The 26,282-nt window shown below is 34.4% G+C and overlaps 1 protein-coding gene across 2 annotated transcripts in view; it reads right to left on the bottom strand.

Annotated features, from left to right (window-relative positions):
* Positions 1-18,615: 18,615 nt before the first annotated feature.
* The window catches only part of TM9SF4 (transmembrane 9 superfamily protein member 4), a 211,655-nt gene continuing 203,988 nt past the window's right edge, over positions 18,616-26,282 (bottom strand). For both annotated transcript variants that reach the window (XM_090391928.1, XM_090391929.1), the window contains exon 19: positions 18,616-20,290. In XM_090391928.1, coding sequence (XP_090248054.1) covers positions 20,141-20,290 — 150 coding nt within the window. In that variant the 3' untranslated portion in view covers positions 18,616-20,140. The remainder of the gene's footprint in view (positions 20,291-26,282) is intronic.

The raw sequence follows: 26,282 nt of genomic DNA, 5'->3' as shown, positions 1-26,282 counted from the left end.
TAGGTGATGATTGTAGTTGGTGAATGTGGTGGAGGCAGTAGAATAGGTGCCCTCCCTCAATGAGTCCTTAGACTTCCTGGAGGTATCATGTAATAATAATAATAATAATATATGACTCCCATCCATGAATTATTTGGGGGGGGGGAATAGCATTATAACTAGCACTGCCAATGTTAATTCCCTTCAGCAAGATTTGAATATACTTTTGACTTGGACAAAGGAGTGGGGATGTAGTTTTAATATTAATAAGTGCAGGGTGTTGCACCTTGGAGTGCAGAAATATAAGGCTGTACTATATACTGTATTGCAGGAATTATTAATTAACTTTCACAATACGTGGGGAATTCACAACGTACACTAGAATATAAATTGAACTTTAATATATATTTCCAATATTTCGGCAACGTCACGTTGCCATCTTCAAAGGAACTTAAAATAAAGACACGTGCACACAGGCACTACACACAGTAAATGAGAATGAAGCAAGGAAGCTATTGTTTCTCCTAAAAGTCCTGATGGTGTCCCCTAGCGGGCTATGTAGGTATTCTTGGCTGTTGGGCTGAAGGTCTCCTGATGTACGTCTCCTAAATTTGGGGCAGTCTCATGCAACCAAATTTGTTGAGGTTTGGCATGTTTCTTAGGACTGAGGCTGATTCCATGAAAAGTCTTTCAGATTTGAACTTGCTACGGTGTATTATTGTGGCTTTCTTCCACCGTATTCTGTGGCATGTATCCAGAGCATGGTCTGCAAGACCAGAGTAGCTATACTGGTGAAAACAGATGTAGTCCTTGTGTTCTGAAATTCTGATATATGCTATCCTGCCTGTTTGGCCAAAGTAGGACAGTTTACAGCTGCAAGGGACCTGGTATACACCAGGTAGGTCTAGGAGAAGTGGTTGGTCTTTAATGGAGAGGATAAGGGATGCCAATTTTCTATATGGTCTGTAACAAGAGGTCAAGTCATGTTTTTTTAAGATTTTGGTAATTTTTTCTGTATTACAGGAAGTAGATGGGATTGAAGATTTGAGAGTGATGATTGAGAGTTTAGAGGGCATATTTCAAGTGTTGCAAAGACTGCACATCGTAGTGCAGCTTTGATAACACTAACATGTAGGAATAAGCAGGTGGTTGGGCCAATGTACATATGTACTGTTATATTCAACTTTTCCTGCTAGCAAAAAAAATGCATACCAGAACCTATTGTTTTACAAGAAAAGTGCTGCTTATAACCCCCCCCCATCCGATTTCTTACCTACCACAAAGATATTCACCATGTTTCTCTGCTAGATGTTTATGAAGAGTACAAATGCCATATTTCATATTTAGACAGACCAGCTGGTCACTTGGAAAGAGACTTGAAGAGCATCAATACTGGGTCTGCTACAGGAGGGCTCATAAGTCCAGTGGTGTTACAAGAAAAGTGCTGCTTATAACCCCCCCCCATCCGATTTCTTACCTACCACAAAGATATTCACCATGTTTCTCTGCTAGATGTTTATGAAGAGTACAAATGCCATATTTCATATTTAGACAGACCAGCTGGTCACTTGGAAAGAGACTTGAAGAGCATCAATACTGGGTCTGCTACAGGAGGGCTCATAAGTCCAGTGGTGTTCAGCATGGAGTCAACACAGGAAGGAATTTTTTGGTATTAAGCATGCTTGATCCATAAGTTATTTTAAATATCAATATTTTTTTTAAAGAATGTTCTGAAGCTTTATTACAGCTGTCCAATTTAAATTGGAATGATTGTCTTTCCCTAGCAGAGGTTTGGAAGATTTTTAATTCTTAGCAACTGTAAATAAATTTTTTTAAAATAACATTAAAAATTTAAATTATTTACAAGTTAAAACCAGTCAGATATTGTTCTTCTAACTTGAAGCACTTATATTATTATTAATGGAAAACAGTTATTGTATATTTTACCATTTCAATTTTTCCCTTTGTCTTGTCCAAACTGTTAGATTCATATTATCAGTAAACTTGGGTATCCTTATGTATATGTTTTTTCATATCTAAGTTAATTATGCCATAAGTTACATTAAATGATATAATATAAAATAAACACAATATTTCAATATTGAAACTTTATATTAGCTATATAATTGTTTTTTTATTTATAATTTAAAAAAAATTAGAATAAAATGTATTATAATTTATTAGTTTGTGAAAGATTAAAGACTAACACAGTAAATACAGTTGCAGGAATCAAAGTTCAGCACACTGGGAAATTCAGAAGTGAGTACATTCATCAAAAATTTGTGATTGACACTTGTTGAGTTTCCACCACTGTGCTGAACTTTGATTCCTGCAACTGTATTTACTGGATAGCATTTTTGAAAAAAATGCATTGTAATTTTTAGACTTTTGACTGTATTGTGTGCAGAGATAGTTGTACAGAATGATTCGTTACTTGCATCAGTCTACTTTGGATTTGTTTGTCTTGGTCATATAAACACAATTTGAATAAATAAATTCTTTCTACAATTCTGAGCAATGAAGTAAATATGCTTAAAATGTTTTCCAGCTTGGTTTAATTGGCTAATATTCATAAAATGACAAAAGGCCACTTAAATTATCATCAGACCTGCATGGAGTCAAAACTCATTGTCAGAAGTCTTGCCATCATGTATATAACTCATAACTCATCAAGCTGCACCTTAAACTTCCATTCACTGTTTCCACTTTCTACTCACCAACTGCTATCCACAAAAAACCTACTCATTGCTCATGTCCTGCTTATGCAGCTTCCTCTTATTCTCTTGGAAAAATCTATTAGTAGTCTCTTCCACATTAATTCAATAACCCTTTGCCAAATTATGTCTCAATCATATTCCTTCTCCCCCCCCCACTCCTATCCACAAGGCTCTGCATATTGCATTTCCTCAAACTCAATGTTCCAGAGACCAGAAACCATTGCAATTGGTTGTCTCTGGACCTTATCGATATTTCTTTTCTCCCCTTGAAAGCTAGGTGACAGTTTACAAATCTGTGCATGAATATATATATATATATATATATATATATATATATATGTGTGTGTGTGTGTGCGTGCGCATGCGTGCGTGCGTGCACACGCACACACACATATGCATTACTGTTCACAGAACACAAGGGAACCATAACCACCAACTGTATTTGCATCCCCATCTATTTGGTTTCCTTTTAAATCATTATACTTTGCAACATGAACTGGTGACTTCACTCATTTGCAGAGTCTCTTAAAATCCTACTGTAAAGCTGCATCATCATCTACAAGTAATCAGCAAATGCAAATAATCTGTACAAAAATATCTAGTGGAACTAAATGTTTAGTTGATGATGAAGAAAAATTGTGAAAGTAATAAGAATTCATTCATTAATATTGATATCACATAGAAGGCATACCTACTTTAGATGCAGTGTCTATTGTTTCTTAAAATAATCCAGATATTCTGCTTCAGAGTTTTGATTTCTGCAAAGCAAATTCACTGAAATAGTCCTTCAAGCTCCTGTGCTGAATAAATAATTTGGCATATGTGTACACAAGTAGTTTATTTATTAATGCAAATCCCACCCACAAAAAGGTTGTAAACCAATTTTATGTTAGGACCATGAGCTACAAGTAATCTGGGGATTAGATACTCCAGATACAACATGGAATGTTTTTAAACTGCTTCAAGCCTCCACCAAGCAGATTGGTAGTGGTTTCATGCTGGGCAATGGAATTCAACTCCCACCTAAAGACAACCATCCATGCCCACAGTGAGATTCAGACTTGTGACCTGTTGGTTGGAGAGCAGAGATGCTATTCACTCAACTAACTGCACTAAAAGATTTGCTAATTATTGGCTATATCATAAACCAATTCAGAGAGAGAGAGAGCTTATTATCAAGTTTGGTAAAAGCTGACTTTTCTTTGTTTTACCCTGCTCCAAATGCATATATATGTATTTACTTTAATTGACTTTTAGTTTTTTTGCCCTTAGCTTTGCAATTGAATTCTTATCAACCTTTGCAAAAATTTCCAATTTTTCAACCAACTTAAGATTATTACTAACTTTTTCATGTTTTTCAACCTTTATTGCCAATATTTCCTCTATTTCATGTTGTTTACCTATCAAGAAGTGAAATTCAAAGATATCTGAGCACAAGTGAAAACTAACAGACTGAGTTTGTGTTGCACAGGTTTTCAGTGTGCTTCAAGCCTCCACCAAGCAGATTGGTAGTGGTTTCATGCTGGGCAATGGAATTCAACTCCCACCTAAAGTCTTTAGGCGGGAGTTGAAGCTACGCTCATTTTCAAACTATCACTACTTGCCTAGAGAGTAAAATCAGCTACAAAAGGGGTAACTGATAATACTTTAACATTTTAGTATTCTTCTTCACCTCTTTCAATCTATATTTCCAGTAAATTTCCAGTTTGTCTCTCTCTCTCTCTCTCTCCTTAGCTGATGTCCACTATCTCATTTCTATATTTCTTAAACTTTTGTAAATCATCCTTCTATCTTCTTTTTTTGGTAACCACAGTGCTTGGTTTTTGTCTGTTTTGCATTGGTTAATCTGCCACCATGGTCAGCCCACTTTCATTTATATGCTTTATTATACTTCACATTATCCTCTATTCCAGGTCATCTCTAATTATATCACCACCCATTCTTTAACCATCTTCTCCAGACTTACTGCTTTTGGGTGGAGGACTTTTCATCATTCTTCTGTTATGATTAGTGATTCACCGTCTAACATGTCTAAATTTAAAGAGCATTCATTGTTGTATTACACTACTCTGGTTATTTTTTGATTTTTTTTTTCATTCTATGTTTGAAAATGTTTAAAATGTTTAAAAACCTATGAAAAAATGTATATATTTGTTAAAAAGAAAATAAGTCTACAAAAAGAAAGTTTTCGTTTTGACCACCAGAGTTATGTGACAACTCTATGGAGTAATTGCAGGAGGACATTCCACTCAACCTGCCATCTATATTAGTTAATTCTCCATCTACTGCCCATTAATAGTATTTTTGTCTGTGAGTTACATGTGTTCTTAACCAGTTTGCCTGTATGTGGGATGAAAAAAGCTGAATTTCAGGGAGAAAAAAACTCTTCCACTCACATCTGTATGAGATTGGTTAACTCACATTCAATTGAAAAAGCTCATAGAAAGATTCCTCTTGTAGTCATTAAATTTTCTGGCCTTGTTGGCTAAGTGAATAGTGTCTCTGCTCTCCAACCAACAATGATGATTGTTGAATGCTTAGGTGTTAACGATTTTCATGTTTATTCTTAATTATTTAACCTCTAGTATCTCAGAGTACTAATATATTGGGTTTGAAACCTTTTGTGGGGGAGATTCACATGAAAAAAAAAAAAATTAAAATAATTGAATGTTCCTTAATTTTCTCTTATTCTTCACCTTATCAACATTTGTTGTCAACTAGATTCTGAAGTAAGGTCAGACATAATTCACAGAACTAGAGTAGGTTTGGAATTTCAGTCTTTCACAAACTGTTTTTGCTCTAAAATAATTTGACAGTTAATTTAGTTCCATTTCCTGGATTGGAAGGCAAGTTTTTCTCCTACAAACTAATCAAAGATTACACAGATTTGAATGAAAGAATCCTGCAATTTGTGTGTGGTGTACAAATAATTCCATGGTAAGTTGGCAGATCAACTATAGTATAACCAGATTTGATTATGATGAATCTCTTTTAGTAACCTGTACTTAATAATTTCTGTGCTTTTTAGGCAGTCAGTTTTATTTGAGACTGTGTTGGTAATTTATTGGTCAACAGAAAGTTCTGCTCAGGTTTTCTGATTATCTTCCATAAAGATATTTTTCACATAACATTCATGAAGGCATCACATTGCAACCTGTGTTATATATATATCTCATGTACATTCATCAAGAAAAGACTGAACTGGGAACTATAATTGTTTTTATGCATGTTGCTGTTTATTCATCCATTTTTATAGCATATGCAAAATAATATAAAAATTAGGCAACACACTGAATACTTTCAGTGTTTCACCTTATGTAAGCCAACAGTTCAAGGCACAAGAGAATGTACAAATAGCTGCCTAATAAACTTAACAATGTCAGTAAATATGAGATGTGCAGTAGAATCATATGCAGCCAAGAACTTGCTCACTGTAAACTACTGAATTTTCCAGCTTACATCCCATAGTAAAAATGCCATTTTCAAGGAAATTCACCTCTGCAAACTGTTAGTCTATATTTGACTGTTGATAAGGACAATGTGATAGTTTATCAGTTTATACATACTTGATTTATTAAATTAAATTTCATTCTAATGCAGTTGAAAATTAAGAAAATAATTCTTGCCATAATGATTTTTTACTGACATGTAACAGAAGCAAGGTGAGCAAATATTGACTTGAACACCATAAATGTATTGGTGCAATATATAACAGTTATATAGTATAAAGTGAAGATGTACATTTCATGAAGTTTTCTTTGAGCCAGTATGCTTCCAAACTATTGTTTTCCTTGGCTTGAGTTAACTGTTAGTAGTGGCATTAAGCATGTCTGTAAGTAAATCAGAACCTGTCAGTCACAAATAGCAGTTGCTATGGTATATTTAAAATGCTTTTTTCTTCTTTATATATTTAATATATATATATATATTACACCTGTTTAGTGCCCATATGCATATTGTTTATTTCACCTTTACTATAATATGATTTATACAATCTATTTAAATAATTGGGTAAGTTATTTTCTGAATTTCATTTAATAAACAACTTTTGAGGAATGTACCAGATTTTGTTAAATGAGGAATCTTGTACAGAGAAAACAAATCAGAAAGCAAATTCTTTTATTATTATATATGATATAAAAGAAAAATCAACTTTTAATCTTTATATTTTTGCTTATTTTAAATTCAAGAAGGATGAGAGAAATTTTGTTCAATTTCTATAATGAAACAAAAAGTGAAAATTTGTACCTTTCCTTCATGGTTACACAGTGATCAGCATTCATCATTAATAATTATGGAAACAACTGGTATAATAAAACTTCACTTTAATATCTAAAAGATATGGTTATTCATGACTTATTTTTAACAGTATTAACAACACCAATTTTAGCAGTTAAAAAAAAATCTTTTGATAAAATTGTTTGGTGGTGTTAATACCGTTAAAAATAAGTCATGAATTCAGTTTAATATAAACCAAAATAATCACTTGACCTTTCACCTTCATATAAAAACATTACTTATTACTAAATCACTTAAGGAATTGACAACGTAGATATGAATATAAATTAAATTACACTTTAATAAATATTTCCGATATTTCGGCAACGTCACGTTGCCATCTTCAAAAGGAACTTATAAAAAAAAAGGCGTGCACGTAGGCACCACACTAGCTACGCTTTGCTGTGGGAACAAATCACCACTATGCGGTTTCTCTTAGCGAACATTAACAAAGCTATTTGTGCTTTTGAAGACGAGCTTTCGTGCACTTTAAATCACAAGCTTTGGTGAATTTTACATGACGTTTCATGTACCGCTGCAGACAAAGAATTTAAAAAAATACAAGGTCGACAGATGAAAAAGTTCGAAAAATTAAAAAAGAACTCGAACGTCAATCAAAAACTTCCTACCAACACCGTAATCAACCTTTCTTCAGTCACCCTGAAGCACTCAACGCGCTTTCACATGGCCACAACTTCGCCATTGCTCCCAGAAAAATACCCAGTGAGGATATTATGATCCAGATCAAACGTGGAATCCGCTACCTTCCAAATCAAATTGCCAACAGTGGAAGACTGGATGTAGCTTGTGTCCTCTCCAAAGCAAGACCACCAAAAACCAACATATCCAACAAGGAATATAAAGCTCTGCAGGAAATGAGGAACAATAAAGAAATAGTTATCACCAAAGTGGATAAATGAAATGCAACTGTAGTACTTAACACCAAAAGGACTACACAGGTAAGCTTAATGCTCTTCTATTAGATCGGGCTACTTACCTCCCTTTCGAATACAATCACACCAACTCACAAATCAGAAAACTTCACAGGCTCCTTAAAAAAGTCACTTCTTGGCCTGTAGAAGTTACCAACAGATTAAAGCTGTTTAACTCTATACCCCCCCCCCCAATATTTATGGACTCCCAAAAATACATATAGAAAATGTGCCATTACATCCCATAGCGGATGGCATTGATTCCCCCACATACAAATTAGCTAAACATTTGGCCAAAGAGCTCACACCATCACACATAAAAACTCAGCCCACTTATGCCAGCATAGAAAACCTTACACTCCAACATACTGACATAATGGTCAGCTTTGACGTCTCCTCCTTATTCACAAATGTCCCACTCAAGGAAACTTTAGAGCTAATCCAAGCTAAATTTTCTCCCGCTATCTCAACCCTATTTCAGTTCACAATGAACTCAGGCTATTTCGTTTGGCAGGGAAAATTCTACAAACAAATAGAGGAGACAGCCCTGCGTTCACCACTCTCCCCACCCTTGGCCAATTTCTTTATGGAGACCTTTGCCCCACAAAAACCAACCATATGGCTTCGCTACATTGATGATGTGTTCGCCATTTGGCGACATGGCTCTGATACACTCCTCTCCTTCTTAACATCCCAGAATCAAGTTCACCCTGGAAAAAGAGGAAAACAACAGCCTCCCTTTCCTAGACACACTAGTCATCTGCCAGCCTGATGGAACCTTGGTTTTTCTCAGTTCATAGAAAACCAAGAGTACTGAAAACACTATACAACAGGGCTAAACTAATCTGTTCTAACGACATGGTCCTAAACACTGAACTAAATCACATCCTCAACACTTTCTCAGTCACTAGCTACCCCCCCCCCCCAAAAAAAAAAAATCCAAAAAATATTGAAACCTACAAACCATAACCCCTCCCCCCCCCTCCACAACATGGATTATTCTAAATCCATCACCATTCCCTACATCCGAGGCACCTCGGAAAAAATTACCAGAATCTTAAAAAAACATGACGACCTCCTGTTACAGACCATACAGAAAATTGGCATCTCTTATCTGCTCCACTAAAGACCAACCACTTCCCCTAGACCTACCTGCTGTGTACCAGGTCCCTTGCAGCTGTAAACTGTCTTACTTTGGCCAAACAGATAGGACAGTGAATATCAGAATTTCAGAACACAAGGACTACATCCGTTTTCACAAGTACAGCCATTCTGGTCTTGCAGACCATGCTCTGGCTACACACCACAGAATACGATAGAAGAAAGCTACAGTAATACACTGTAGCAAATACAAATTCGAAAGACTATTTATGGAATCAGCCTCAGCTTTAAGAAACTCTTCAAACCTCAACAAAGTTGGTTGTATGAGACTGCCCCAAATTTGGGAGGCTTACATCAGCAGACCTTCAACCCAATAACCAACGTATAAGCCTGTCTACGAGAAAAACATTACTACCAGGGGGTGGCTCATGCATAGGCACTGCATAACTGCAGCACCCCCAATTTTTCTCAATATATTTATATTTGCTTGTAATATTTAATTTTGTCATCAACAATCCTATATAATTCTCTTATTTTGTATAAAAAATAATAAAAATCCATCTTGTAGCATGAAGGACGCTAGCAGCACTGCGTTTACCACAGTATCATATTGCTATGTGCACAAGCATATGCACGTCATAGTGAGATACAAGCTATTAGTGTAATGCAGCACTGTCCATTGTAGTGCTTATCGTGTTTACTCTGTCTCTAAATATTTGGACATTACAATTAAAGACATAACATTTGTTATAGTTTTAATTTTAGAACATTATTGGGGTTGTGATAATGGATTTTATTTTTAAGTAATTTTGATTCATGTTTAATTTTTACCATAATTTTGATATTTTATCCAAACATGTATACACTGTATTTACAGTGTGTATGTATATTTCGAAAGTTGCAGCACCCCCACAATTTCAAGCCACGAGCCACCACTGATTACTACATCAAAGCTGGAGTCCTGTTGTTATTATTTGGCTACAAATCATTAAGAGATATATTAAGCTAGAGACCAACATGCTCTCACATAACTATACACTTTTCCACCAGAGGTTAGGCCAGTAATTTTAATGGTTGGCCAAATTACTGTAGCTTTAGCATACCATGGTGATTGTACTTACTGTAGCTTGTTTCTGTGTGTGTATGTATAGGCCGGATGATGACCTTGATATGAAAGTTGAAACAATAAGTGATTATTTTGCTTTATATCAAACTGAAGTTTTACTATAACAGGGTAGTTGTTTCCATAATTTTTAATAATGAATGGAAATTTATACATTACCCTCCCGAAAGAAACAGATTAAGAAATTAAGATTAGGCTTTAGAATATAATTATTGCTAGTAAATGCAAGTTTACTTTGCAAAAGTTCTACACTTATTTCTTTAATCATAAGGACATAAAATTATGTATATGTAAAACAGGAAGAAATTCACTTCCTAGGAGGGCACAAATGATTAGCTTTTCAGCCTTAAAATATGTGGAAGCATTATGCTATATCCCACAAAACATCAGGTAAGTTTAAATCTTATTCTGATTTGTCACCAAACTATTTTTCAGTTGTCAATTTTTACTGCAGAGCATTTGTAAGGAAACTTTCTGCTGCTTATAAATGTGGCTTACATTTTACTAATCTTCATTTGCCTTCCATGTAAAATAAAATCACATAAATTTAAGTTAAAAAAAAAAAAATTAAGAGATATAGATGCATTGGTTACTATAGCGGCAATCAAATGCTTTTGTTGATTATAGCAATATTCCTTTATAAAAATGACGGGATATGACTTGAAAAATCTGTCAACTAAATCAATAATGAAAGGAGGATAGTTTTTCAGGAAGAGATAATCAGGCTAAATTACTGCTTCTGCTGAAGATTATTCCAAAAGCCTGAATTGGAATGCTCTTTTTTACAACCAAAGTGCAACATTACCCCTTCTACAAGCATAAAGGCTGATTGTTAACATGAATACATTTTAAGAAAACATCCTTGAAGCAATTTACACTTAATGATTCAAATTTCTGAGTAATTTTCATTCCATAATAAATTACTAACCAAATAAGAGTTGCTTGTATAAGCGTTTTACCATACAGGTTTGTTTCTGACAAACAGAGTGAAGCTTCATAATATTCAGAATTCTGCACAACATGTATGATTTTTGAATGTTTATTATTGGTTCCTGATTACTTTGATCTCATTGCCATCAAATAAAACTAGTACATAAATAATTCCTTGGGATTTATAGTCTTAGGACAGGTTATCAGCTAGTCACTCTAGTCAAAATCTGATGGCTAGTGACCATTTTAATTGTATGTGGTGTTCATTATACATTTTTATTACTTTTGTATGCAAATGTACTTCTTTCATGTTAACCGTCTTTTTATGATATTTCCAAGTTTTGAAATATGTAATTTGTATGTTTTTGGCATTAGTTGTGAATGTATGTAATTCACACTAACTTCTGGTGCCTGTTTCATCTGACATTGCTCACAACCAAAGTGTGTTATTCTCACGAATGCTAGTTTTATGCCCATAACTCATTCAAGGATATCAACATGCCAATTCACTGGGTCTCAACTGCTAATTAAAAAAAAAAAAAGTTTTAAAATGTTATGACCTTAAGAGATACTAAGATTTTTGACATTCTATTATAGCGATTTTACAGCAGATATTTCTTCCTTTACATCTCATTGAATATAGAGGAACCTTTATAGTGATTATATAGAACTAAAAAATTGTATATCAAGGGAATTAATATAAACATTTTTACTTAATGTGTTGGATAGGTACTTATAACATTTGATAAGAAAACTTTCATTAATGATAAACTTAAAAAAAAAAAAAAAAAAACACAACAGGAGAATTTTTTTTACCAAGTTTTCATTTAGATTAAAAGCAATGGGGAAGAAAAAAATAAGGAATGGTTTTAATAACTTCCTTTCTACCAAAGCCATTAGTTTTTGCAATTCCAAATAACTTTTAAAAAAAATTAAACTTGACCTCTGTACTTTTCCCTTGGCTAAATTTATTGAAATGTTCATTGTTTCAGTACATAGTTGTCAGTCGTTTATGCATGAGGATCTACATTACCTCATTGGGAGTTTTTTTTATATATATTTTCTCCTTAAAGTTTTTAGAATTGCACTGTAACAGTCATCATTTATTTTAGATTTTGATACAAAATGTCAAAGATAAATTGCACTTTCATCCAGTCATATTCTTAATAAAGCACATTTTATAGAAACAGATCAGCTGAAGTTTGAAAGTGTATTTTTTAATTTATAACAACAGATGAAAAGTTGTAACATTAACAAAAACATGTCAACTCAGAGGACTGATGTAATTAAAAATTACTTGATTCAGTAATGTTCTTGGTATATGATTAGAGACTAAGGAAAAATTTGGTTATATTTAACTGTTGTATAATAAGGGTTGGAAGAAAAATATTTAATTGCTTTGACTTTCATTACAGTGTGTATTTAATTTACATTACTGAAATGGATCTATTCAAGCTTTATGTAAATAATGTAGATAATCATTTAAACAAAGAATGTGCCAAAACTATTCTCTCTGCTGAGCAGTGTCATTACCTGTATTCTTAAAGTAGCGTAAGAATCCAAATGCAGTTTTTGAAAGCAATATGTGTTCTCTTCAAAATAATTTGGTAAAACAAGATATCACATACTTGAATAGGTTTTTGGCATAGTGAATAGTTTTGACTAATTCTCTTCCACCTGGCAGCTAGTATCTTTATAAGATATGTATAATCTGGGGACTCTTGTACATTTTTGGTGTTAGATTATCTTATGGTATGAGAGGATGTTTGTTATGGACTATGTATTTTAATATTTTATTGCAAGTCTCTCTGCCGTAGTGTTTGTGTGTACTCTAATACAACCTTTGTTATTTTTCCAAATGTGAAGCTATATTTAAATTGGAGTTGGAAATAAATAGAAATAATTAAAATATGAATAATTTCTTTCTCTCAACAACATCTCCAAAGAAACTAATTATAATTTCTCAAAAAAAATTGATATCTCCAATATGCAGTAGGTGCAAAGCTCTTTGTGTATGTTATTTTTTAGCATGCATTGAAGACCAAGAGAAGATCTATTATCCCAGAAAAAAATGCAATTAATGTGTGGCTGCTATAACCTTAATGACAACAAAACCTTTCATGTTCATGGCATAGATCACAAATCTGTGCCATGAACAAGTGAGGCTTAATTAAAACAAACTTTAAAAAAAAATAAATGCTGAAAAATTATATGCCTTGATGGACCGATTTACTTATAAACAGGGTTATCATGTTTAAATTCTTTGATCTGCACCTCTTGTTCATAAAGTTTTGCTTATTTATTGGAACATGTTTATATATGTAGACCAAAAAAATCTCCACTTACCCTCAGAGTGTGAGGGATTTAATATCTTGCATACATATTGCTTTAGGCATTGACTATCAGGTATAATGATATTATTGAAAACAGTGGAAAGTTTAATTGCATTCAATGTATATTGCAAATTATCAGCCAGGGCTACATTGGCATTTTCTCAGACAACACTTCAGATTGGATGTCTCGTTTATCTTTTGTTTTATTTCATTATGCCAGTTGTTATAAATTCTTTGAAGTAGTACATATTTTCTGTTTTAATTTATTACTCCCAGTCATTCTTGATGCATCTCATAAAATTGTTATTAGGAATTGAAGGTTTCACATTTTCCTCAGCTCACTCAGTTACAGGCCTAGTGCCTCTATGAAGAATTCCCTCACTGCAGAGAAAACAGAATCAGTTGCTTCAGCATGAAGATTATAGATGCCAAAGCTTAATTACATATTCCTATACTAAACTTGGGTACAATACAGGCTTTCCAAAACTAACTGAAAGATGCACAATATCTGAGCACCATAACAACCACTGTAAGAGGTCAGCAGATGACCTAGGATCTCAGAGCTGTGCAGCCCAAGCTATGAGATCCATGTCTTTTTTGGTCATTGATTCAACAGCTAATCTTATTCTCAACATCATGTTAAGGTCTTATTTGATGGTTTATCGATTTTGTATTGCAATTTTTCAACCCCACGACCATTAGTCACAACATCAAGTTTTAGGTACTTGACACATACATTCATAATAAGTAGCAGTGTTGCCCTTTAGTACAATACAAGACTAGTATTTTTAATGACTCAACTAAAGCTGGATTATCCACTCTCATATGACAAGGTCTGTTCCCTCATGCAGAATACAGAGCATGCAGTATCCAGACATGATATATTCCATTTCTTCATTTGCAAGACTTGTTAATAGAAACTGGAATCGTAATTATTTTGAGAAATTGTTATCCTAAGCAATTTTTTTAACTTTTTGCTAATTCTTTTGAAATGTTAATCATTTTATTTATTTTAATTTTCTCTAGCAATTGATATCTGCCTTGGACAGCTAACTTTTAAACATTCTCCCTGGTTTTCTGCCAGACTATGATCCAATCTAAAACATTGCTTTATTAAATATTTGTACTTTGCTTACTTAGGTCTATACCATTTGCATTGTAATTTTGAGTGTGGTGACTAACAGCTCTCATTGTGTCCAGAGATTTTTTTTTTTTTACATACTTCATCTTTGAATTGTCTGATCAGCATGTTATTATTGACAACAAACCAATTTATATGGCTGCTGACTTTCTTCGAAGTCACCAGCTGTCTATTTTGTTCCTTTGAAATTAAATAGGACAGGTGGGCTGCTTAGGAATTTTCTGGACAATTTAACTTATCAATTCTTCTCCTTCAGTATCTGACCAAATTGGTTCACTTCATATGATGTATTTACATATTTGAAATGTGGAAAGATAGATCACTTTGGCAGAAAAGTGGTTTTCCAAAGCAAAAGAGATCAGACAACCTGTAGCTGTTTTGCAACTTAAGTTTTATCTCTCTACACAAAAATAACCATAATTAATTTAGAACACACACAGAAATTAGCTATGTCCTGATGCAAAAACAAAACTCATGTATTCTTATACTTTTTAATGCCTATGTCCCAATCCCAAATAAGTCAAAAAATGGTAGCTTTAGGGATAAAACAGTGATTTTTTTTTCCATCATAAACACATTTGCTTTAACTATTATCAATGATGTTTCTTGACTGCTGTCAAGAAATAGTTTTTAATTTTTTTTTTTTTTTTTTTTGTGAAAAATGAAAATTTCTTTAAAACTATTTCCACTCCCCAAAGCATGTTTATCCTTTTAATATATTAAGATCTCGTTTGTTCTAAATTTTTAAAGATAAGAAATTCCAGATAGTATAATGTGGACAGGGAGAGGAATGATCTGGCATGATGGTGACTTAGTTAATCTACCATACAATGTCATTTTTCTTAACATGTGATGTTCATTGGTCTCATGGTCAAATAATCTGCCATTATAGAAACCAAATCAATACTACAACAGAGCATTTCATCCTATTTTCAGAGTGTATTAATTGGTTTTTTTTTTTTGGGGGGGGGGGGGGGGGAATTGTTTATAAGATAAACTCTTCTGCCTCCATACAAGACTGGTTAACTCACCTTCAGAGTTAAAACTTCACATTAGATTCCAGCGACTCAGCTAGTCTCTAAGAGACTAATTTGTTGAATTAGTCAATATTAGTAGAATCTCTGCTAACAGCTGTATAGGTTATGAAGCACTCTACGCCCTCACACGTGGCCACAACTTCGCCATTGTGCCCAGAAGAATACCTGCTGAAGATATTATGATACAAATTGAATGCGGGATACGACACCTTCCAAACCACGTCGTCAACGATATTAGACTGGATGTGGCTTGTGTTCTGACCAAAACTAAACCACCAAAAGCCAACATGCCCAGTAAGGAAATTAAATCTCTACTAGAATTAAAGAAAAACAAGAAAATAATAATCACCAAAGCTGATAAAGGGATTGCCACAGTATTGCTTAACCAAAAGGATTACACAGGTAAGCTGAAAGCTCTATTGTTAGATCGGGCTACTTACCTATCGAGTACAATTCCACCAACTCACAAATTAGAAAACTCCACAGGCTCCTTAAGAAGGTCACTTCTTGGCCTGTGGAAATCATTAACAAATTAAAACCATTTAACTCCATACCCCCCCTCCATATTTATGGACTCCCAAAAATACATAAGGAAAATGTGCCATTACGTCCCATAGTGAATAGCATTGGTTCCCCCCACATATAAACTAACTAAACATTTGGCCAAAGCTCTCTCACACTATACTGGCAACACACCTTCACACACAAAAAACTCAGCCCACTTCAAAGCCAGCATAGAAAACCTTGCACTCAAACACACTGACATAATGGTCAGTTTTGATGTCTCCTCCTTATTCACAAATGTCCACATTAGATTCCACTCAAAGAATCCTTAGAGCTAATCCAAGCTAAATTTCCTCCTGATATCACAGTCCGATTTCAGTTCACAATGAACTCGGCTATTTTGTTTGGCAAGGAAAATTCTACAAACAAATAGAGGGGACAGCCATGGGTTCTCCACTCTCCCCACCCTTGGCCAACTTTTATATGGAGACTTTTGAAGAGAAAGCCTTAAACTCTGCCCCACAAAAACCAACCATTTGGCTTCGCTATGTTGATGATGTGTTCGCTATTTGGTCACATGGCTCTGATGCACTCCTCTCCTTCCTAATACACTTAAACAACCAACATCCAGAATCAAATTCACCCTGGAAGAAGAAACAACTGCCTTCCTTTCTTAGACACACTAGTCACTCACCAGCCTGATGGAACCTTGGTTTTCTCAGTCTATAGAAAACCCACCCATACAGGCAGATACATTCACCAACAATCCCACCACCCCTCCTCACAACAATATGGAGTCATTAAGACACTACACAACAGGGCTAAACTTATCTGTTCAAATGACAATGCCCTAACCATAGAACTAAACCACATTCTCAACACTTTCTCAGCCAATGGCTACCCCTCCCCCCAAAAAAATCCAAAAAATATTGAAACCAGTAAACCCCCCCCGCTCACAACAAGGATTACTATAAATCCATCACTATACCCTATATCTGAGGCACCTCAGAAAAATTACAAAAATCCTAAAAAAACACGACTTAACTTCTTGTTACAGACCATATAAAAAATTGGCATCCCTTATCCGCTCTACTAAAGACCAACCTCCTCCCCCTAGACAAGGGACCTGGTGTATACCAACTCCCTTGCAGCTATAAGCTGCCCTACTTTGGCCAAACAGGCAGGACAGCAAATATCAGAATTTCAGATCACAAGGACTACATCCGGTTTCACCAATACAGCTACTCTGGTCTTGCTGACCATGCGCTGGATACCTGCCATAGAATACGGTGGAAAAAATCCACGATAATACACCGTAGTAAATACAAATATGAAAGGCTTTTCGTGGAATTAGCTTCAGCCCTAAGAAACAGTCCAAACCTCAACAAATTTGGGAAACCTACATCAGAAGACCTTCAGCCCAATCGCCAAGAATACCAACATCGCCTGCTAGGGAGCACCATCAGGACTTTAGGAGAAATAATAGCTTCCTGATTCTTCCTCAATTACTTTTCGTTGTGCCTGCATGCACGTCTTGTTCTTAAGTCTCTTGAAAATGGCAATGTGACATTGCCGAAATATTGAAGTATATTATATTAAAATTTATTTTAATGTATATCCTAGTTGACGTTGTAATTTCCTTAAATTATTTAGTAAAAAATGCATAACCAACATCTAAGCCTTTCCACGAGAAAGCTGTATAGGTTGTATATCTATAAGCAAAACACTTTCTGCTATATTTGAGGTGTTCATTAATAACATCCTTTTCCCAGCTCTTCTAATAACAGCATATATATGTATATATTCTTACAGCTTGATCTTTAGCAGATTGATAGTGTGTATAAAATCTCTCTAGGTGTAACACTGTGCAAAGATGTTTTCCAGCAACAACAGAGGCTAATGTCTACTATTGCAACAGTAGACATTAATAAAAAAAAATTTAGTAAGGGGTTATGTTTCATCTCTTTCAGAGAATAAACTGAATAATAGACATCCATAAGTATATTTATATAATAAGCTGTGGTTGCAAAATATTAATCCAGTGTGCTCAAATACAATAAATATAAATAACAGCAGTTCGAGTATTATAGATTAATCTGTAGTTTCTAAGAAAATCTTGTGAAATTTATTTGGTTTCATCAGACCCTATCTAACAGAAAGGGCATGTGAAAATTTTCACACTTTTTTTTTCTTTAAATGTAGTGCTATTGTTCAATTGCTCTCTGAGGATGTCTCTAAAGCAGATGAAATCAGTCATTAACCAATTAATTTTAAGAAATTGATTCATAAAAGTAATGTTTCCAACTCACTGATTCTCCTAAAAAGGCTAGGCAGAAATCCAAAATCACTGAGCTACAAAATGATAACTGAAAAATTTTGGAGAAAGGACCTTAAAGCTTTACTGCAGTATGGATATTGTATGTCTGTATATACAAAGTAGGCAAGTTGTGGCACACAGACTCAAAAACAGATTGAGAGTTTACATGACATTTAGCATCAGTTGTTTTGATAGTGCATTAAAAGAATCCCTGAAGAGCATATTTGCTTTTTATTAGTGGCATTTTAATTTCACTGATTCAAAAAGCATGACTGAATGACTCAATATTGCAATTCATGCTATAAGTCATTCGAATTGCCTTCAATTACAGATCCCTTACTGCCAAGGTTATTAAAATAATTGTAATTCAAATACAATTTAAGTGATGAATTCACATTTTCAATTCAACTGAGAATGTGCAAGCAATACTTAAAAACATATATCTTTCACTCACATAGTTAAGATTTATTACAGAAACGTTTTCTTTATACACTCGTAATTGACCTTTTTCTGATCACTTTTTAGCGAGATCATACTTCAAATTTTGTCTGGTTAAGTCCCCTGCTCTTGGGCAGTCTATATCTGTATAAAGAAAATTATTACATTTATTCATCCACCTCCAGAAGATACTTTTGAAAACTGGAATAATGCACATTTAATTTGCTGCTTGTCAGATTTAAGAATTATAACATATCAGCAACCATGGAATGCTGGGCACCAAATGAAAATAGATAAACATGCTAACCTGAACTTCTAGAGCTGATTATTAAGCTTTCCTGAATGCCTATATTAAAAGAATTTACCTTAAGACCTCCTACGTGCTTTTAAGATACTTCATGTAAAGAAAATTTTGTTCTGACAATCCTTATCACGTGCAAACAACACTAACACAGGCATACACCAGTGAAGTATCCTACAGAAAATTCTGATGGGAAAAAACTTAAAAGGGATACATGCTACATAATCAAATTCATTAATTTTTTTTTGAATCACTATGCATAAACACTAATTACACATATGCAAACGATAATTACACATTATCTAGTAGATAACTATTTTTAATGTATAGAAATACTTATGCTAAAAAACTTATACTTAATTTCTACATTCAATATAGAATTGTTAACCAGATAAGTAATCTTCAATCCTTAATTTAAATTTAATGCGCAATTCCACAATAAGACTTGGCTAGAAGCCTCACCATAATATAAAAATTTCAGATATGCATGTTAAACATCTCTTGGAAATTTAATTCATATAAAGCTCATATAAAAGTTTAGAAGTTATTAATCCAAATAATTACAGTCAGTCAAGATGAAAGTAAGCGTACAATATAAATAAATACAAATGAAACCGATTAAACAATGATATTGGGTGATTTTGCCAACAAGTTAAACTTGTCAGAAATGAACAGTAAAATACTGGCACTCAAATTCCCTAAAGAAGAGCAGCTTAATTTACAATATTGCAGATTTAAAATATGGTGAATGTATACTAACAGCATGACTAAATTAAAAACATAACAGTGCTGTAACACAACTTTTATGCTACCAAGAAACCCCATGTTGAGTGTTCTTGGTTTCACAGTTCTCCAGCATTGTATTGTCCTATTATCCTTTTCTGCATTAGAAGTAAGAACTTATGTTGAGGCAAGAATCCACACTGTGGAATGTAGTCATCAATATCAGACTTGGCTGGGGAATTCTCTGCCTTATATTGACTTGTTTGAAAACATAGCATTCCATGTATCAGTCAATCTTAACAGCAGCATATATTTTTCTCACAAAGAAATATGCAGCATAAAATCCAATAGTGCCAGTTAGTAGCCAGAAAGTAATAACCATCAATGCTGTATAGCCAAAATACAGTAATGTTGGTATGAACTCTGTTATTTCAAGCTGTTGGGAAAGAAAAGGGAGAAAATATATTTACAGTAATATATGTATATATAAAAACATGAAAAAAATGTTTATAAAGATCTTTTAAAGATAATTAATTCTTATATAATGTCAGTAAATATATAAAATTAACTTTATATTACATTACTACACATAAAAGATACAGCAAAAGTAGGGCTAAAATCAAATTTTGTTACATACCAAAAACTTGGGATTACAGTGCATGCATAATCATTAGTTTCAGTTTGTATATGCATATAAGGATGATACTGTCCTTCAAGTGATTTGATTCAGCATAACACTGAGTTGCCATGTTGATCAAGCAGCAACTCACATGCCTTGATGACCATTATAAGTCTTAACTCAAATGTTCTCTGTGCCCAATGATTGATCTAAAATTCCATAATTATTTATATGGTACTCCATGGCATCAGGACTCATTGTGGCAGCCTTACCTATCCATTAACAAAATACCCATCATACATCTATTTAAACCTATTCACTGTTGAGGCACTCACAACCACCTCTGGCAATCCATTCTATTCACTATTTCCAAGTAAAGAACCTAGTCTGCACGCACTTACTAATCACACTCTTAGACAACTTCCAAGTGTGACCCTCTGTTTTTGCCTTCCTCATGTATTGAAAAATTTCTTTTGTATCAAATCTTATAGAATCCCTTTAGTAATTTATAAGTTTCTATCATATCCCCTCTCTTCTACCTGTCAGCTAAACTCTGCAACCCCACATCTTCAATCTATCTTCAGAGGGAACATTCCATAGACCTCACCAGCTTAGAAATCATAGCCTTGTAAAGAGGGATAATAACCTCCCTTTCATTACTTGTCAGTGTGTTCACCATCCATATAATCCTCTGAGCTATTTTGCCAACCCTTGCAATATGTCCTCTGAATTTTAAATCTCTATTCACCATTACTCCCAAGATTGCTCCCTAGCTTCATCAATTTCCTGTAATCTAGTATCATCAGTATGATACCAGGTATGTAATCTTTTCATCCTGAAGTACATTACCTTACATTTTGCAACAGTAAATTGATAACTTTTGTGTTTTTTCCACAATGTGAATTTATTTAAATTGTCCAGTATGATATCTACATCATCTTTATCAGCTATTCCCTTCCACAGTCATCATCAGCAGACAACTGAATACCCCCCCCCCCAAAAAAATCTTCTATTGTTAATGTACAAATTAAAGAGTAGTGGTCCTGGTGCAGAGACGTGGAGCACACCACTGGTCATCCCCATCTGCCTTGATTCCACTCCACCATACACTACCCTCTGATGTCTATCAGCCATCCCCTATTCATGCTACCAGCCTCATATCCATTCCCATTTGCTCCAACTTACATAAGTTTTCCATGCACTATTCTGTCACATCTTTGCAAAGTCCAGCAGTACCATGGCACAGCCATTTCCTTTATTTAATTCTGCTGTCACCTTATTAGAAAATGAATAAATTACCTACCTTTTACAAAGCCATGTTGCCCCTATAGAGTATCATATTCCTAGCCACTCATTCCTGAATTTTACTTTTAACCAACTTTTCCAATATACTTCATCCACCACTCCAGAGATACTAATTGATCTGTAATTTGCTATTTCTGTCTTAGAGCCACCTTATCCTCTTTCCACTCCCTTGGAACCTTTCCAGAGCTGAGACTTTGGATTAAACAACTTTGTCAGAGGTGCCAGTTCTCTTGCACATTCTTATAGCACACAAGCTAACATACCACCAGGTTCACTCCTGTATTCACATTGATATTTTTCAATATATTGAGTACCTCCAGTTCATCTAACTCAATTCTCACATCAGTCTCTACCACATCAATAACTTCAAAGTCATCACCTGGATTATGCTTACAAAGTAATCACTTAATAAATGAACTATTTCTTTTGCTTCTGTCACTTTTCTACCATCACCACTGAGTAAATTTATCTTTCCATAATCATTCATTCTCTTACTTGCTATGTAGTGAAAAAACTTCTTTTAAAATTTACTGCTTATCTCACAATCTGATTTAGCCTTTCTTACCATACTTGTTACCCTTCTTACTTGTGCTTGATACTGCTCATGCTGATCACCCTTATATTACTTCCACGATGTCCCCCCCCCAGCTCTATATTGCTACTCATCCATTTAATCCCTACTTGGTTTATTCTCCTGATCCTGGGTATGGAGTCTGAGACTGCCTCGCTCGAACAATTTCTGACTGCTTCCCATGCAAAACATTCATTCCACGTAGCTTCTTATGTCATGGCACTGCTCCAAACTGCCACCTCAGTTCCACACAAACCCTTTCTTGAGTGAAAATTCCACATATTGAGCAACCTCCCAGCACAAGAGTGTATGGTTGCTTTCCCTGATCAGAGATCGATAAAGTTTAAGTTATAAAAGGTTTCTTGTATATCATAATAATAACCAATGCTACAAAGTCTATTTGAATATTTTTTTAAATTCTTTGAAACTACACCATTTCTGATCAGCATGAAAAGGTAATATTCCATATGCACTTTCTGATTTTCTGATGAAATTCAATAATTCTTTAGTACCTTAAGTTGCTTATACCAAAGACATAATGCTATATCCATTTCTCACACGAGTGCATGCACGCACAGTTTGGTGTATTTAATGATCCCACTTTTCTTCTGATGCAGAAGTAATTTTTACACCCTTTGAAAATACGTGGAGCCTGTTATTTTCACATACTGATGGTAGAGAGTAGTTTAGTAATAATAATATTCATGAAAGAATTCTGTTGCACTGAGGAAGTGATAAGATACTTTTAACTATTCAGTTTTGCTATTCAACTATTTTGTCATCGATAATGCTGTGATATTAAATGTATTAGATTTAAGTAGGTCTAGGTCACTTTAAGCATTTTTCTAAAATATTTTCTAAATGCCACATTTTCTTGTGGCACGTGGGGGACTAGCCCAATTTAAAATAAAGTGGGCTTGTACCCCCTCAATATCATCCTAAAGGAAAATTTGGAAAATTATCCTTGCAGCATTTTATTTTGATCTCATTTCTGATTCAGTAGTCTTTACTAGATCTGATCAAAAGTTCATCACCAGCATAAACTTTGTCGCTCTCAGACCTCAGTATTTGTATCTTATCTACAATGTCAACCTTTGTGCAATGGAAAGATCTGGAGGTGTTATGTCCCCCCCCCCACCTTTTGTGAGTAGACTTAATTTTCTTTTCTATGCCCTTAAACATCATGGTAACAGCTCTTCTCAGATTATTTTATTCACATATTAAGACTGTTCTTTAGCTTTTCTTTCTTCCTTTATACCAGGTTTGTTTATCTCACTACAAATCCAATACACACTGCTTGAAAAGAAATCAACGGACACCATAGTGTGAGGAACAAACAGCCATGGGGACAGACCTTAATAAGATGTAGGATCTCCTTTCACTGCAGCAATTGTACAGGACAATGGAAAACACAAAGGATCTTTCAGAGTTTGATAAAGGGCTTATTGTGGTTGCCCTTCTGACTGGTTTCTCAAAAGGTGAGCTATCCCAGGTGTTTAATCAGTGGAAAAATAATCCACATTACTTGTCTAAGAGGTGTAACTATGGTCCTATGACAGTCTGCAGGAATGAGATCAGCAGCATCTGAGAAGGCTTGTACGAACAAACAGAACTTCCTGTGTGGAGCAATTGACTAAATAATTTAATGAAGGCTGTCCCCAACCATTTCTCAAACTGTGTGCAGGGAATTGAAGAGGACTAGTACTGGCAGTCTCATGTCTATGGAGAAGCCACTGATTTTTGCAAAGAACAGAACAGAACTTTCATCTACAATGGTGTCAGGAACACCATGACTGGACACTGGAAAAAAGTCACAATACACCTTGTTCTGTTATCGATGCAGAGAGTTTGGTGGGAGCCCTATGAAGCAACAAACCCAGCTTGCTTTGTAAACACAACGTTCTGGTGGCGATATCATAGCGTAAGGCATGTTCTACTGTGACAGAACAGGCTTGAATAATAACTTTGATATTAGTGGAAGTTCAGGTATCCTGCAAGGAATATCTGAACATTGTTGCTGATCAACTTCATCCTCCAATATTGACTTTTTATCCAGCAGGTGACAGTTTCATGGACGACAATACTACTGTCCATTGTGCAAGAAATAAACGACACTGAGAATGTATGGGACATCTTAGAAAAACAGATCTGGAAGGGAAGCAAAGTCCTCTTCCATCCAATCTGAGCCCTTTAAATGACTGTCTGGTGAATGCCTGGTATGCTATCCAACACCTTGTGAAATCTATGTCAAACTGCATATGTGCTGTAGTTTGGTTCTAAAGGAAGTCCAGCATGGTATTAAATAAGTTTCTAATCCAGTAGCCAGTATGTGTAGGTTAATGCTCTCACTGGCAGTAGTGGCGATATAAAGCCATCAAATAGATGACTTTATATCACCGCTGTCTGGTTTGTTCTGTTTTCTGAATGCAATCCATATATGAATATAAACTAATGTCCAGCTTTAAAAAAAATTTTAAAGCTGGACATTAATTTAAAAGAAATGTTACTTTAATTATCAGAACAGCATGCCAAGTCTACTATGATCATTATATAAACCCTAATAATTAAGAAATCTCTCCTTTCGGATACTAAAAAGAATTTTATCCATATATTTGTTTTCCTGCCATTACAAAAGAGACTAAGGTTTATTGGTTCACAAATCAAGCCATCTAAGCAATTAGTATGACTTGAAAAGAGAAAAAAAAAATAAAACCTTGAAAGTCGATGGCAGGTTTTGAGTATTTCCCCCCCCCACACACACACAGAGAAAAAGTCACAAAACCACAAAAATACAACAGTGCTGTGGGTTAAATAAAAGAAAGAATCCAAGGAAATGAGTAATAATATTTATTTAAAGCCATGTATTTCAGACTGAATATTACATCAGTGGCAACAATAGTTAATTATAAGGTAGAATGTGAAAAATGGATTGATTGGAAAAAGTAAGAGCTGCATGATGTTAATACATAAAACAACACCATGGTATAACTGAGGAAACATTGCATTATTAATTATTCATTAGCTGTATTTAGAAATAAAAACAAAACAGCTTGAGTGATATGTGATTAGAATAAGGCTTTCCCATATCTTACATAAAGAGAGAGACAGTCATTCAGATTAGAGTTCAGATGGTGATTAGGGCCTCAGTACTTTTGAACAAATGCTCAAAATTAAACAGACATTGATGAAGTAAGCATGTTTCAGACCATAGGATATGGTGGTCTGTATCCATTCCATGTTACTGTTGCTAATGTAAAATTGGTATTCTGTCTGAAGAACAATGACAGTCACAAGTAGCTTAGTAGACAGTCAGGGAGAGCCAGAGGAGACTGTTTACTGGAAGATGGAAACCATGCTGGTAGTAACCACTAAATGGTATTTCTTAAGAATTCTGGAAATGGGTTGTGAGATACCAGAAATATAGAATATAGTGAAATTATTAGACTTTGTTATTCATTCCACATATTTTGTCAAAATAAATTTCACAGTCAAGTTGTAGGAACTGCAATGGGAAGTCCACGCTCACTAACTTTTATTTAGAAGACATCCTTTTTTCGTTATATACCCCTCAGCCTTCATTTTGAGTTCATTATATGGATGACGTTATCTGCCCCCATAACGAAGAAACATTGCCTACTTTCTTTTATCTAACATAAACAATCTATCCATGAATTAAATTTGCTATGGAAATGGAAAAAGACAACAAATTATCCTTCTTAGATATTCTACTCCTCTGCTCACATCAGGTGAATTAATTATTTCCATTTATCAAAAGCCAACTTTTATTAGATATTACATTCAACAACAATCATCTCACCATCCATCTCAGAAGACTTGAATTATAAAAACTTTATTACAACATGCCCATACTATTTGTTCTACACCTCAACTATTACAGCAGGAACTCTTAAACATCAAATAATATAAGAAAAA

The sequence above is a fragment of the Typopeltis vanoorti genome, chromosome 4, assembly GCF_054136105.1.
Source record: "Typopeltis vanoorti isolate ZY-2024b chromosome 4, IOZ_Tvanoo_1.0, whole genome shotgun sequence".
NCBI classification, from domain to species: Eukaryota; Metazoa; Arthropoda; class Arachnida; order Uropygi; family Thelyphonidae; genus Typopeltis; species Typopeltis vanoorti.
The sequence above is the reverse complement of the archived record's forward strand: the minus strand, read 5'-3'. Positions and strand labels throughout refer to the sequence as shown.